Source organism: Cloeon dipterum, chromosome 3 (genome assembly GCF_949628265.1).
Source record: "Cloeon dipterum chromosome 3, ieCloDipt1.1, whole genome shotgun sequence".
Classification (NCBI taxonomy): Eukaryota; Metazoa; Arthropoda; class Insecta; order Ephemeroptera; family Baetidae; genus Cloeon; species Cloeon dipterum.
Genome location: NC_088788.1, coordinates 3,804,703 through 3,818,404, shown reverse-complemented (window position 1 = coordinate 3,818,404; position 13,702 = coordinate 3,804,703). Strand labels below are relative to the sequence as shown.

At 37.4% G+C, this 13,702-nt stretch overlaps 4 protein-coding genes across 4 annotated transcripts; 2 read left to right on the top strand and 2 right to left on the bottom strand.

Moving 5' to 3' along the window:
* Positions 1-49: 49 nt before the first annotated feature.
* Positions 50-1,450, top strand: LOC135938963 (uncharacterized). The gene is made up of 6 exons (XM_065483046.1): positions 50-276; positions 341-489; positions 558-673; positions 728-919; positions 980-1,121; positions 1,185-1,450. Exons 1-6 carry the CDS (start codon positions 200-202, stop codon positions 1,304-1,306), a joined length of 798 nt encoding a protein of 265 aa, XP_065339118.1. The 5' UTR covers positions 50-199; the 3' UTR covers positions 1,307-1,450.
* LOC135938964 (uncharacterized protein CG1161) lies at positions 1,445-2,339 on the bottom strand. Its single transcript, XM_065483047.1, has 3 exons — positions 2,179-2,339; positions 1,849-2,076; positions 1,445-1,794 (listed from the first exon to the last, which is right to left on the bottom strand). The coding sequence occupies exons 1-3, from the start codon at positions 2,233-2,235 to the stop codon at positions 1,537-1,539; spliced, it is 543 nt and encodes a 180-aa protein (XP_065339119.1). The 5' UTR covers positions 2,236-2,339; the 3' UTR covers positions 1,445-1,536.
* A 316-nt stretch (positions 2,340-2,655) lies between these two features.
* Positions 2,656-5,201, top strand: Jwa. Its single transcript, XM_065485287.1, has 3 exons — positions 2,656-2,879; positions 3,095-3,392; positions 4,541-5,201. Exons 1-3 carry the CDS (start codon positions 2,787-2,789, stop codon positions 4,663-4,665), a joined length of 516 nt encoding a protein of 171 aa, XP_065341359.1. The 5' UTR covers positions 2,656-2,786; the 3' UTR covers positions 4,666-5,201.
* Positions 5,202-8,044: 2,843 nt separating this feature from the next.
* On the bottom strand, positions 8,045-10,876 carry VhaM9.7-a (Vacuolar H[+] ATPase M9.7 subunit a). The gene is made up of 4 exons (XM_065483674.1): positions 10,691-10,876; positions 8,871-8,918; positions 8,452-8,539; positions 8,045-8,392 (listed from the first exon to the last, which is right to left on the bottom strand). Exons 1-4 carry the CDS (start codon positions 10,786-10,788, stop codon positions 8,369-8,371), a joined length of 258 nt encoding a protein of 85 aa, XP_065339746.1. The 5' UTR covers positions 10,789-10,876; the 3' UTR covers positions 8,045-8,368.
* Between the last annotated feature and the right edge of the window lie 2,826 nt (positions 10,877-13,702).

Here is a 13,702-nt window from a genome sequence, read left to right as displayed (position 1 = left end):
GTTCGCATTCGCATTCGTGGTGGGCGGGTATGATAATGAACAAAAAAATATTGGTCAAGGAGAGTAGAGCAAGTTAGTGAAAGCAGAAAGCCTCTGGATCAGATGTTGACAAATTGTTTTGTTGATAAACTCGAAATCGCTCTTCTTGTCAGTTGAGTCACACCTCAGATAAAAGCTGGCAAAAATTTCCATTTGAAAGATGGGAGTAATTGACCGCAAAGGTCTCGTGCCGAAAAAACCCCAAGAGATCAGTCCAATCTCGGACGATGAACTCAGGTTCATTGAGCTCAAAAGCTCGGGAATATTTTGCGATTAAATTTTTTTCTTGCAAATTCTGCAGCATACCGGAAACCGTGTCCTCGCAAGCTTCGACTATCGTTGCGCAGCCGATTTCTCGTCCGAGACCCTCGAATAATAAGACCACCGTGTTGGTGCTCACTCACCCTGGCAAACACTGCGGAAAACGAAGGCTCAGACACTACAAGGATGGTTGGTCCTTGAAAATATTTTATGTAATTAATATTTTTCTTTACATTTAAAATTTGTTATCATTCTAGTTGAAGATTTGATGCGATGGAACGAAAAGAACGAGTATGAAATCACGATCCACGATTTCATGGGCAACAAGCCCTCGCCCTTTGCCATCTTGTTGAACGACGATAATCTCTTGCAGGTGTGTGTTTAGATCTATATCAAAATTTATTTAATTGATTTATTTAACAAACAGGCTTGGTGGGAGTTTATCAACAAGACCAACCAGAATTATTTCATCCAGAAGGCTGCCAGTGTTCTTTCCCTGCAGCAAACCTCGGGAGAAAATGAGGAAAACAAGCCGCAGAAAAGGCTGCCGATGCCTTCCGAGTACAAAAGAATCGAGAGACACCTGAAGGAAATTCTGCAGAGGAAGTCGACCAGCCCGGTAATCTTCCAAACACATTAAGTAAAACAAAAATGAAATCCTGGTATGTAATATTTGAAGGAAATGGTCCGCGAGATCGAGCAGCTTCTGATGCAGTTCTTCATGGAGACCCCGAAGGAAACACTGCGCATCAAAAAACTGACCAAGTACGAGAGTCTTATCAACCAGGCCGTGTGTCAATATCACGGTCTAGACGCTGAGGGTAAATATTTTTGCTTTTTTAAGAAGAATGTTTTAGCGTTGACTCACCATTTTTAATCTTTAGTTGATGAAGCTTGCGACAAGAAAAGGAAAGACTTGATTGTCGCGCTGGAATCCGAGTTTTACACCCAGCCCACCACTGCCCTGAGCAATTACATAGAGCAGCGCCAGAAATTCTTTTTGTAGATTTTTTTCTCCGCACAAGTCATTATTATTTTCATTAATATCAGGACTAGGTCTTTTTGGACTAAACTAAACTGCCCCCGATGAACATACGTGTATATAAACGCCTCTGAGTGTTGGAAAAAATAAAAACTTGGATGATTATCACTTCTTAAACTTTACATTTAATGAAACTTAAGAGTACTAGACCAGATTTAATAGCATAAGATTCATTGGAATTATTGTTTTGCCGACTAATTTAACATAGTGTGTCGGTCGTAAATGTTCCTTCTCTGTTCCCGCACCTGCCGCTTCCACTTGTCCTGTTGGTGACCCACCCGGTCCAGGACCCCGCCTTGCTGCGTCGTCGTCATTTGGTGACTTTCGTCCTCGTCTACGTGTTCCTGGTAGCTCTTGCCCGTTCGGCCGCTGATCAGAGGCTCCAGGCAGACGAGGAAGAGCATGTAAACGACAAGCAGCGACACGGCCCACACCACAATGATGACCACGACCTGAGACGAAGAAAATCTTAAATAATTGTATTCTGTGCAAAGAAAAATTAATACTTTAATGGTTGTAGTGTTTCGGCTCTCGTATTTACACTCGCATCGGGGGCAAAACTCCTGCTCCTTGCCCTTGATGAGGTCGCCAACCTTGGCTAGGACAACCGAGTCGCAGTTGCATTTGTTTGGAGGGACATTGCCGATGTAGTGTTTTCTGTTCGACTCGGTCGTTGCATTCACAACAGAAGGGTTGGGACAAATGCATTTACACCTCGCGTCCTCGTACTGACCCTGTAAATAACGATATTATTGATAAATAAAATATTTTTTGCAGTAAACAAAATTATCATATTAGATAATTTTAAAATTAGATTTGAACAGAAATAAACAAACCTGAATGCACGGAACTGCTGCAAAGAGCAGGAAAACTACTCCGAGAAGGGCATTCATGCCGTGAGTTAAAATTACTTTCTGTCTAAATGCCCAAAAACATACTATTTATGTATTGCAAAATTTTGACACAAGCAGGGTCTACGTCTCGATTGGTCTCGATTCTTGATTACGACTTACGAGTCTAGTCACTAGTCAGGTGATGAGAAAGTGCCAACGTAATAAAGTTAAACATGAAAATCATAATCTAATTTTTTACAATAATTTGAATTTATTTCTTTGTTTAATGACTTAAATTTTAATTTTATTTAGTATTTTAAATGATTCCAATAAGTTTAAGCTCATTTTATCACAAACTCATACTCGTTGTAAAAAGATCATAATTATGTTCAGTGGCACCACTGGTAGTTCAACGACCACGCCCACTTCTAGCGCAGTCACTACAATAATACGCCTGTCTCCACTGCACTGCTTGCTGCTGCAGTGAAGTTATTTTTGTTGATTACATACCGCACTCCCGGACGGCACGACAAACGACAGATTCTCTCTCGTTAAATTTTTCAAGGCCTCATTCGAATTGACAATTATTGCCACGCAAAAAGTGCAGCAGAATGAACGCAAAGACTTCCAGTGAAGCTGATCAGCTGAAAATCCTTCCTCTTCGGTCCCTGGATGACTTCATACTCGGCTCTGCACGCTTTCAGGTTGAAAATTTGCACAGGATATTGCTCAATTTAATGGATGGCGAGCAATTATGTATTTAAGTCAAGATCAAATAATTATTTTTGTCTTTAATTTGTTCCAAAAATGGTCATTTTAATTGTGACCATTATGGTCCGTGTTTTTGACGCTCCTTTATTTTATTTTGGTTTTAAATGTTTATGAACCGCAAATTTACATATATTTCTGTTGCATTTAGGTGCCAGACTTCAAGGACCTGGACAAGTGGGCGCGTCGAATGCAGAGCAACCTGCTCTACTACCAGACCAACTACTTCGCCGTATTCGCAGTCATTTTCCTTTTGCTCTGCTACATCGACCCTCTCAGGGTGCTGATGGGCTCCACCCTAATCGTGGTCACCCTGTTGAGCTGCGCCCGCCTCGCCACCGAAGCGTCTGGCCCGACTGTCGGGATAACTGTTGTTCTGGCCGGCCTCTGTCTCTACTACTACTCCTCGCTGGCGTACGCCTTGCTCTCGCTACTTGTGCCCACACAAGGTATCAGAATTGCTTTTTTTGTCTTTGGTTGGCCACTTGTGTTTGCCAATCATACGTGATGTGATTTTTAAGCGGCTAAATGCAAATAATGACATGAGAAATTTTTTAAGGATTGTTACGCGGCCTAAATTTATTTATTTACTACATGGTTGTTGGAAAAATGTTTTTTTGACAAGGAAACTCTCAGGATCGATTCAACGTTTTAGTGTCTGGTGAAACCATTGGCTTTCATAATGTGAACACTGCGGGGGGAAATATTTTGATTCAAAAATACTAGCAATTTTTGTGGCATTTAAATAAATTACCAAAAATTGATAAATCGATTTGAAAACACAATTTTAGATCAGTTTACATGAAATTTGGTTCATATAAAAAAATTTATGCGGTAAATGGACCTTTTTTGTTATTCTAAAAGGAAGTTTATTTTATTTTAAATTTTTGTCGCGGCTTTTTTTAAGTTTTTAATTATTATTAGAAATTGAATAAAGTTTGAGAGTTCATAAATTTCGTATTTCATACATACTGACTAAAATTTCTTGTGTTTTAATTATTGCCGAAAAAATCGAGCAAACTTTAAATTTGATAAGTGAGTTTAATTTAATAATTTTTCTCACTCATTAACGTGGAAATCAGCTCAAAAAGGTTAAAAATATTGTCTAGGACCATTAATGAGCTATTAATTTGTAATTTTTCCAGCCTAATTTGGAAAATTAGGGACTTGTCTGGAAAATTAAAATAAAAATGACACTTTGGTCAATCATTATTGCCACTGTAAATATACATGAATTAAAGCTTCGAAATTTGATTTTAAATCAATTCCCCAGTCAAAATTTTTAGCCTTTGGAGCTCCATAACTTGCAAATTCCGTTGAATCAGAATTTATTTCCTCCGTGATATTTTTGACTTGTTGAATAGATCATCAACGATTTTGCCATAAAATTTTAACGCCATATCTCTTGAGATAATTTTTAATGGAACGACTCAAAGCATATTTACTTAACAAATTACAAGTTAGTGTTAAATAAATGTTCCCATGCCGCCAGCTTTGCTAAATAATATTTAACATGCATTAAAATTATTTGTGCTTGGAGAGAATTTTTTCTGCAAGTGGTCTAAATTCTAAACTGAATTTAATGTCTGTGTTGCAGTAATTTTGGTGCACGCGTCTCTGCGCTTGCGGAATATCAAGAACAAGTTGACGAACAACGTGCTGCCTCTAGACAAAACACCTATGGCATTGATCATCCAGAGGTTCGGTTTGCAAGTAGAATGACTCGAATCGGTCCCTATACCTTAGACTAAATCCGAGCTAAGATTATTTTGTAAAACTGAAAAGAGCAACTTTCAATGAAATGAACTGTATTATTACATTTTAAACGATTTTTTTCCTTAAATTATTAATACGCTTTCATATTTACAAGCATGTATTTTTAAAAAAGGTAAAAGCTGCTTAAAATTAAGATCCAATTTTTCAAGAGTAAAATAATGCCCAGAAATTAAATAGTTCCTTAATTAGTGCTTGATATTGCGAGAGTAAGCCATGAACATTAATCTGATGCTAAGCCATTTCAGCTAAAAATTTATATGATATTTAATATAATAGAGTTAAGACAATGACAAATCCTTATACTTTTCTTTTCTATATTTAGAATTTATCCGAGTCTTGTGGTTTTCAAATGAATGTTTTCCTGCTGGAAATATTTATCTTTTCCCTCTCATGCCTGGAGAATAAACGTTGGTCACATTGTATGCCATTAATGTCGATATTTTGATTGAAAATTCAATAAATTTTTTATCATTTCCCATCAACTTCTAGTTTTTCTTCTCAACATTTTAAATAATGGTGATAGCTATTCAAGAGACCTTGAAGGCCTGCCTTGACCGTTCCAACGTTGTGCAGATCTTGCAAATCGAACCAATAAAGAGCACACAGGCGTCGGAAGTGGGAATTGAGTGATATGGATCGCTCGATGGCTACCCTGACGCCAGGGTTCGATTTCTTACCTGTTCTGATGATCTTGTTTGACTTCAGGATTTACCCCCAGCACGTTCCATAGTTTATAGTCGTCAGATCGTGCAATTTCTATGCTCTTTACCTGAACTAAACAATTCCCCTTTGACCCTCCTTAATCCTAATCTCGAACACTAAAAGTTTCTCAATCCTGAATATTGATAGGCATGTATAACGCATACTTAGGGCAACCCATATTGGAGAAAATGGATTAATGTTATTTTTAAAATAATACAAAAAACTACTTAAATTTAAATAATTCCTAACAATATGTGGTTTAATTATATGACTGTGATGAATTTGATTATTATTTAATTGTAGATGGTTCGTTATTTTTCGGCGAATTTGCTGACGAGATGTTTAAAGCGCAAAATGTTGTCCAGTGGGAACTTCCTCTACCTTTCAGTCAACCCGTTCGTTCAAATTGCTGTGTAAAACGCACAAACAGTGTGTAACAAAGGCTTTATTTGAAAGAGCGTGTGATTTGCATTACAACTAACTTTCTTCCATGGAGGAAATAACCTTGTAAAGAGTGCTTTATTAAATAAAATAATAAAAGCAGCAGTTAGCTGCATTTTCAAATGAAATATGAGTAATTTACATTTTATAAGCTCGGAAATAGAATGTAGTTAAACTGCTTTTCTATTTTCGTTCTTTTGCGAACGTGATTGCGATTGCTTTAGGAGAACGCGAACGCGTGCAATTGCCTCTTGAACGTCGGGAGATCAAAGGAAGCGTCGCAAAGTAGTGCTAAATTAAACGAGCTAGGAAAGGTTTTGCTATGAGAGGGGAAATTTCCTTGAACGTGCCTAGTTTCTCGTAATTATTTTCAATCTCATACTTAATTGGCGCTTTTTATAATACAACGAATATAATTTTTAATGAGTATAGCCTTGGCAGTTAAACTGCATGAACGCACCAGTTTTCAGATTCATTGCAGTTCTTGGCAGAAATAACAATATTCTGGAAAATTTCTTTTCAGGTGGGAAAACATCTTCATAACCTTTATAATTGACTCACACAAAAAAATTCATACTGATCGAACAATTTTTTAAATTAAGTGATTAGCGCGAAGAGCTTTAAATTTTTTTGAACTGACGGGTAAAAAGGGTTAAGAATTTAAAAAATTGACAGTTTCTAACTCCCAATCGTCATCGAAAAATCTTTTAATTTTAAGCCTGTTGAACCATATCTAAAGCAGTCTAAATCCATGGGAATTTTATATATTTTGTCCATTTATATGAGAACTTTTCTCCACGTGTGTGTCTTTAAATTTTAAAAATTTCAGGTGTTTTTAGTTCCGCAAATATTTTTTTGATGGGTTGTTAGTTTGTTTAGTAAACTTAAAGGCTGTCCGAAGAATAATATCGAGGATGAAATATATTTAAATCATAATTAATTAGGCCGGAGAAAAGTTTGTCCCCCGCAAAACCAAGTAATAGCTTTCTCGCTGCGATCGCCAGCAATTTCATAGAGTTGAGTCTATATACCATTGTCAGTTGAGTCAGTCGAGAGTCAGCCAGGCAGAAACTGCATAATGTGTGTGATTCGAGGGCGATGCGGTCGGCGGAGGAGCGTCTCCGCTCCGCATCTCGACACAGGCCATTAGTCTAAAGTCTAGCTTTGCGGCTGGCAGCAGGATAAGCTGAGACGCGAGACTTTCGAAAACCGATACAGCCAGACGACAGGGAGAGTATGCACATACAGAGTAGCGTATTATCTGGTGCTCAAGCAAGCAGATTCCGCTCTCGCTCATGACACACACATACACGCAATATTCGCGCCGTGCATTGTTCTCGCTCTCACATGCTCAAGTAAAACTTGTGCCGCGCGAAAGCCTCGCCTGGCAACGGCAGACAAAAGAACTCGCGTCCGTTTTGTTACGCATCTGGATTTGCAGCATGCGGACCATTCAGCGTTATTTGATTGAATCGATGCGTGACAACAATGCTCATCACTCATCCCTAGTATCGCTCGCTACTGTACTTGACCTAGTCATGCGACAGCAGCTTTTCTATTACTCTCCTCGTGACGACTAGAAAAACTCTGTTTTGTGCATTTGTAAAGAAAAGTTCTTCAATATTCCATTGAAGCTGCAAAATGTGCTAGATCCCCCCTCTTTCTCCAATAACTCTTATCGTGAGTTGGAAAAAAATTTAAAAAAGTACTGTACAACTTTTACTTAAAAGCTTGGTTTGATTTTCTTTTGAAGCGCATTCTATCACGAGAACTTATTATTCTACGTCACGCAGCTATTTTATCTGATTTAAAATTGCTTCATATTTATTCATACTAGCAGCGGGGTCCAGATTCGTGCGACGCGCAGATATGGTTTCTGAAAAAACGGTCTCGTGAAAATGCGCGAAAAGAAGCAAGTTTTCGTCAATATTGTGACATAATTTGCATTGTGTCTTTTGGATCTTAAAAACAAACTCTTGACACTCGTACGGCGATCCAAAGAGAGAGCTCTTTTATTTTTGTTTCCCACATTCAGACGCCATCTTTGATGTGCGCAGTGCGAACCAATTTTATCCCACATCTGGACCCCGCTGCATACCAGAAAAAATATTATAAGTTGACAACTTAACAACTATGCTGTTTCAAAACTTAATTGTTTTAAAAAGAAAACACTTGAAAATAATTCATGATATATGGAGTTTAAACTTTTTATTTTGAACACTTATATACATTTTTCTCAACAGTTATATTTAATGAAGTGCATACACTGTACATTATTTGTTATAAACAAACTGAAGAAAATACATTTTACTCCTGCAGCTAAATCACTTATTATCTGACAAACTCAATCAAAATCTGTTGCAATAAACATGCACGTGTGCATAATCGTAGAGTTGCTCAACACAATCCTCCTCGCGACGCCAGCTTCAGAGGTCTCACAAGTAATAATCCGCAAGGTAGTCTCGATTAATTAATTATTCGCGGAAGCTGGAAGTGTGTCTCCTATTTAGAACCTCTCCAGTGGATTTCCCTGAAACGAGATATATTTTGTCTCCCTTTGGGCTGCGAAAGTGGATAACTGAAACTCACCCATTGTTGGGCAATAAGCAGCAGCGTCCTATTGGACAGCCTGGGACCAATCAGCGGATTCATCTGGGCCATGTAACAACACAGCCAGCTGAAAAGAAAGGAGAAAGAATTATTTCCCAAGACGCTATGCGGTTTTGCGTGAATAGCCGCGAAAGTTCTGCAAGACTTCATTAAGGCGTTGGCGAAGTGGAATGACGACTCTTTTCAATCGTTGCGAAATACAAAACTCGACGTTTCAACTCAAAAACAGTTTGCCCTGTCGAGCATTCAGGGTTTTCCAGTTTGAAATCAATATAGAATCCAATCAAGTTCCATTTCTCTCACTCTGATGCTTTAATGAATGAATTAATTAAATGTGTGTACCTTTGTGGTTATATTATACAGATTTAATTGTAAGCTTTGCGCTGATTACTACTTACAAAAGCCAGCAGCAAGCCCCTGTGATCATCAGCACCACTTGCATCAACCTGAAACACAAAGTAGGTCGTCTGCGTTAGGGATGCTTATGCAACGAGCTCGGCGTTGCCGCTCGACGGGAAGCCTAACTTTGTTTTAGAGGACGTGCGGACTGCCGAGCGCGCACTCGAGCGAATTTTAGACTTCAAAATCTACATCACCTCTGTACCTGGTCTATGCATGAGGTAAAAATGAAATGTAATTCTAATGCTGTTCGTGATCTCCAGGGCTGGATGCTAATTATAATTATATGTACTCGTATTAGACTGACAAAAAATGGCCTGGAGTCCAGCGAGTTTTCCTACTTGACCGGAATACGCTGTTTAAAAAACCCAGACCTTCCCAAATTTATGAATATTTGAAAGTCAAAATATAGAAGGAACTTCTTTGAACAATTTATAACTACTATGTAGTGGTCTAAGCCAGTCATGCTGCACCGCGCGCAAGCCGGCTAAACTTTGGATTACTTTGGTCAACCACAAGCCGCCCAGGATTCGCAAAAACCCGCAACTTTCCTGAAAACCCACTGCATTGCAAAAAACTGTTTTTACGGGTTTTTATGCAATTTTGCTCATTTTTTACGAAACACATGCATTCTTATGGGAGGAAAAAATTCTCATGATAGATGACCAAAATTAGGGATTTTCAAAATATCAGTATTGAAGCCTCTGGTTTCACCAGCAAAAATTTTAACTCTCAACGTAATTTTCCAAAATTTCAGACTGTTTTGGGGCGAAATCTGACTATTTTCGGGTTAAATCCGGAAAAATGCGGAAAAACACCAAAACTGGTGCGTTTTTTTGCGCAAAAAACCAGTGGTGTCTTTTTGTGCTTTGCAAATTTAGCGAACCCTGAAAGCCGCCGGTTGGAAAGTCGAAAAAATAATGAAAAGTAAACCGAGAAAAATTGGCCTCCGGTTAAACTTTGCTTTTTAAAATTTGTTTGCCACGCTAACCGCAGGCAAAAATGCTGAGCCCCCGCCGTTCCCAAATTCAGCCAGCCACCGACTGATATTACGCGGCTGAGACCTCTATTTTACTTAATCTAAAATTCTAAATACATTTTAAATTACTCGCACTTTCTAGGGAAGGCATTCTCATTGTTGTAAGGTATTGATTTTTGTTCAATATTTCGACCTCAAAAAGGTAGGTTAAGGTGAATAAAAATAGCTAATAAATGTCTTCAAAATGTTAAGGCTTTTTACATTGCTATCTTTAGCTGAACAAAATATACAAAAATTAAAATATCACAAATATAGAGTGGCATTTTTTTCATAATTTTCAGATTTATAAAAATAAATAGCGAAATGCTCTTTCAGATTATTTGAAACTAGATTCACAGCAAAATCTCAGCATCTTAAAAGTGAATTTTCAAAATGTGCGCGCCATTAGACTCACCTTGACCTCCCATAAGTAACTAAAGGGGTCTAAAGGTTGAGGTTCCACCCATTGAACCCTTGTTTACTCTTTAAAAAACGTAAAAATTAGCAAAATTTGTGTTTGTTAAGTTTGTTTACACCTCTCCACGCGATGGAGTTGAGTATTTTTACTGATTCAATTGTAGATATTAAAAACATAAGCCATAATAATGAATATAAAGTCCAACTTGATATCAATTTCAATTTTCTTTTAAAAAAATAAATTATTTTGAACATGTAGTATTTGTTCACTTTCACACAAAACTTGATCTTCCAAATGAGATTTTTAGTGCTCTAAACTAAAGAATGATCTTCATATATGTACCTCGAATTCATCTTCTAAAGTCCCCTATCGAACACACTCACCTTTGTTGAGGGCCGTTGGGCACCATCCTGGGCAAGGCGATGCCCACGCCGCCCCAGACCATTGTGAAGAAGAAAATTGGGAAAATGGAGGCGCCCATGTCTACTTTCCGGCCGAAATTTGTCCAAAATTCGACTCGTTTCCCGTCGACAAAATCAGCGGCTCGATATTTTGCTGGTGCGCGAGACGCCCTTCGCTTGTTTGGTATCGATCGGCTACGAGCAGGGGTGCTCACCACCCTCCACCCCTCGCGGCTCGACGCGCGGGAGTCACTAGCTCCGTCCACCGCTCATTCATAAAGAGAGCTAGGTCGCAGTTTTCGCTTTCACGCCAGGACACGACACAAAATAAGAAAGAATGAAAGAAAGAACAGCGTGTTTCTTGGAGACCTTGTCGACATACACGTGTTTTATTTGTGCTGCGTGTGAATAACTCAGGCATTTGCTATGAACAGAAGATAAAAATGCAAATTAACACGCATTCAGTGGCCCTGAGCGTTGTTTTATTTTTCAGCCAACTCTACTTTAGGTTTACATAACGTTTATACTTTTCAAATATATTTTAAAGAGGAATGATACTGCAAAAGCCTGGAAAATGCTTGTTACCAATGCATAAACTCATCCCTTAGGATTCACTTAAAGCCTAAATTGACCTAAAAAGCTCTGTAATTTTTTGAGAAAATTGGCTGGAAAGTTAGCGTGCTTTTCAAATGGTAATGGCTGTCTCCTTACTTGAAATCCGATTTAATTTCAATACCAAGAGTTTGCCCAATAAGTGGCATACACAATTGGACAGATCTCGACGAGAGGAATCGGAATATGCCAAGAAAACATGTTCAAGCACTGCAAATTTTGGAGAAAATTGGTAAAATTTGAATTTTTACTGTAAGAAGGTCCTTTTTTATTATTGCAAATTGTTGAACAAATTGTTTATCGATCAATCCAACAATTCAAATAATTTTCAATTGTTGCTCTGTATTATTCCACTTTAAAGCTAAAAATTAGCCATTGAGTTAAGCAAGCGATAGACTTAATTTAATTTTTGCGCAACTGACAATAATTTTATTTTTTACATGGTTTTAGTTTTGGTTTAAATTGCTTCTGTCTCGTAAAATTTGATTAAATTATGCGTGGAGCTTTGAGTAAATTAAGACTTGAACCAAATATTTAAATATTTAAATATTTTCAATTCGAACCGAATTTTACAGATAAATCAATTAGCCTAAATATTTATTTTGGAACAAAAATATTGCGATTGGTTCCATCAACAGAATTCCATTTGCCTGATTTAATTTGATCGGGCTACTATGTACTGTATTTGCTAAAATATAAAATTATAGTACAGAGAAGGTACACAAAATTCGTACGAGCACTGAATTCGCAATGAGAGGGGAATACATATTTGCAGTGGAGCCGGCGTAATTAAATATGGAGCGCCGCACTCGACGGACTCTCGCTCTCTTCCTTCAGTGGTTATTCAAATGGATATTTTTCATACAAAGTGCAAAAGAGGCATTGAAAGTTTTTCGCAATAACGACGGAAACAAAAAGAATAAAATGAAGCCTCTTCTAAACTTTCAGTAAGTTATGAAGGAAGACGCCTTTCTTTCTTTCTTCACAAAGTTGCTGGTGGTGAATTGCTTATTGAAAAGTCCAATACAGCAGGATTTACGATCGACGTATTTTTGAACAAGTTTTATGTAGAGCAGTTAACGTGGGCGTCCGTTGGAATCAACTTCAACTGCACTTACTCATACTAATTTCTTTCTCTGCCCATGGAACATTGCAGTTCACAAGGTCCATTTAATCAATATCTTGCGCATCATCCATGAAATTCTTTTATTTCTGTTCACTTTCACATTTTATTGCTCATTCTTATCACCTGTCAGAACATAAAATCAAACTTGAAAGTTCAGGTTAAGAAACTACCAGAGGATACAGGGACGAAATAATTTTGCTATGGAGCTGAAACAAATTATTGCGATTAAATAACATTTTCGCTCCTTTTTAAATCATGTTTAATTCAGAAAACTTCTTCCTTTTGAGGTCGTCGACGTCCAGGTGTCTTTCACGTGAAAATGAGAGCTGAGAGCCAATCAGAAGCGTAGAAATAATTTTCTACTGAAGAAAGCCACTCGCGTGCATCCAATCCGGTTAATTTTTTCCTTGTTTTCAATCAGTGCGCGTCATTTTTACTATCCGATTAGTTTCTGCTAAATAACTGAAGCAATTATTTCATTGGGAGCTACCAACTTACTCCTGAGAGACTAAATAATACATTTTCTATTTTTTTGTACAGCTCGTCAAGTAATGAAATTGACGCTCCTGCTGGAAAAGAGGAAAAACAATACATTAAAAATAATTTGATTTAACGACTAGCAGAACAAGAGTGGAAATAAAAATTACTGTTGTTAGTTCCAATTATTGAGACGTAGAAATTAATTGGCTTTTGAAATTACTGATTGATCTTGACGAGAGAAATTAATGGAAAAATATAGCGAAGCAATCTGTCAAATGATTTATTTGTGGTGTTTTCAGATGTTAAAACTGAAGGAAAAGTTAGGACCGCAAATTCCTGAAATCGTGCAATACTGATATTTGATTCCAATTCGAGAATATATTTTTTAAAAGGTTTCATTTGATTATTTTCCGTATCTTTATTAAATGAAAACAAAAAAAACTTCATAGCCTTGAAAAATGAAGAAAATTTCCGTCTTCAGGGAATAACTAGAAATTTCTGCCTCTTTTTTCCCCTAGAAAACTAGCTGTGGAAAGATGGGACAGAAACACTGCAAACCCCTGTGGAAATATGATATTTTTGCAAGAAAACAGCTATAGGAATAATAATATATATTACTGTCTTTTGTCGAGAAATAATAATTAAATTACCATCCAATGAATCCATTAATTTAATTGTATCGAAAACAAGTCACCTAAAATGTAAACCCTTCGTCAACAACAAAATGCTCCAAGCCCCGATTGACATCAATTTATTATCATCAGCCGCGTTTTGAA

What these genes read in the sequence shown, in the direction of transcription:
- Jwa (XM_065485287.1), top strand. Translation starts at nt 2,787, where the DNA reads ATGAACGCAAAGACTTCCAGTGAAGCTGATCAGCTGAAAATCCTTCCT. An exon ending in TCGGCTCTGCACGCTTTCAG is followed by an intron (nt 2,880 to 3,094) that starts GTTGAAAATTTG and finishes TGTTGCATTTAG; the next exon opens with GTGCCAGACTTCAAGGACCT. An exon ending in GCTACTTGTGCCCACACAAG is followed by an intron (nt 3,393 to 4,540) that starts GTATCAGAATTG and finishes TCTGTGTTGCAG; the next exon opens with TAATTTTGGTGCACGCGTCT.
- LOC135938963 (XM_065483046.1), top strand. Translation starts at nt 200, where the DNA reads ATGGGAGTAATTGACCGCAAAGGTCTCGTGCCGAAAAAACCCCAAGAG. An exon ending in ATCTCGGACGATGAACTCAG is followed by an intron (nt 277 to 340) that starts GTTCATTGAGCT and finishes CAAATTCTGCAG; the next exon opens with CATACCGGAAACCGTGTCCT. An exon ending in ACGACGATAATCTCTTGCAG is followed by an intron (nt 674 to 727) that starts GTGTGTGTTTAG and finishes TTTAACAAACAG; the next exon opens with GCTTGGTGGGAGTTTATCAA.
- VhaM9.7-a (XM_065483674.1), bottom strand. Translation starts at nt 10,788, where the DNA reads ATGGGCGCCTCCATTTTCCCAATTTTCTTCTTCACAATGGTCTGGGGC. An exon ending in GGGGCTTGCTGCTGGCTTTT is followed by an intron (nt 8,540 to 8,870) that starts GTAAGTAGTAAT and finishes CTTTCTTTTCAG; the next exon opens with CTGGCTGTGTTGTTACATGG. An exon ending in TGCTTATTGCCCAACAATGG is followed by an intron (nt 8,393 to 8,451) that starts GTGAGTTTCAGT and finishes ATCTCGTTTCAG; the next exon opens with GGAAATCCACTGGAGAGGTT.
- LOC135938964 (XM_065483047.1), bottom strand. Translation starts at nt 2,235, where the DNA reads ATGAATGCCCTTCTCGGAGTAGTTTTCCTGCTCTTTGCAGCAGTTCCG. An exon ending in CAGCAGTTCCGTGCATTCAG is followed by an intron (nt 2,077 to 2,178) that starts GTTTGTTTATTT and finishes CGTTATTTACAG; the next exon opens with GGTCAGTACGAGGACGCGAG. An exon ending in GAAACACTACAACCATTAAA is followed by an intron (nt 1,795 to 1,848) that starts GTATTAATTTTT and finishes TCTTCGTCTCAG; the next exon opens with GTCGTGGTCATCATTGTGGT.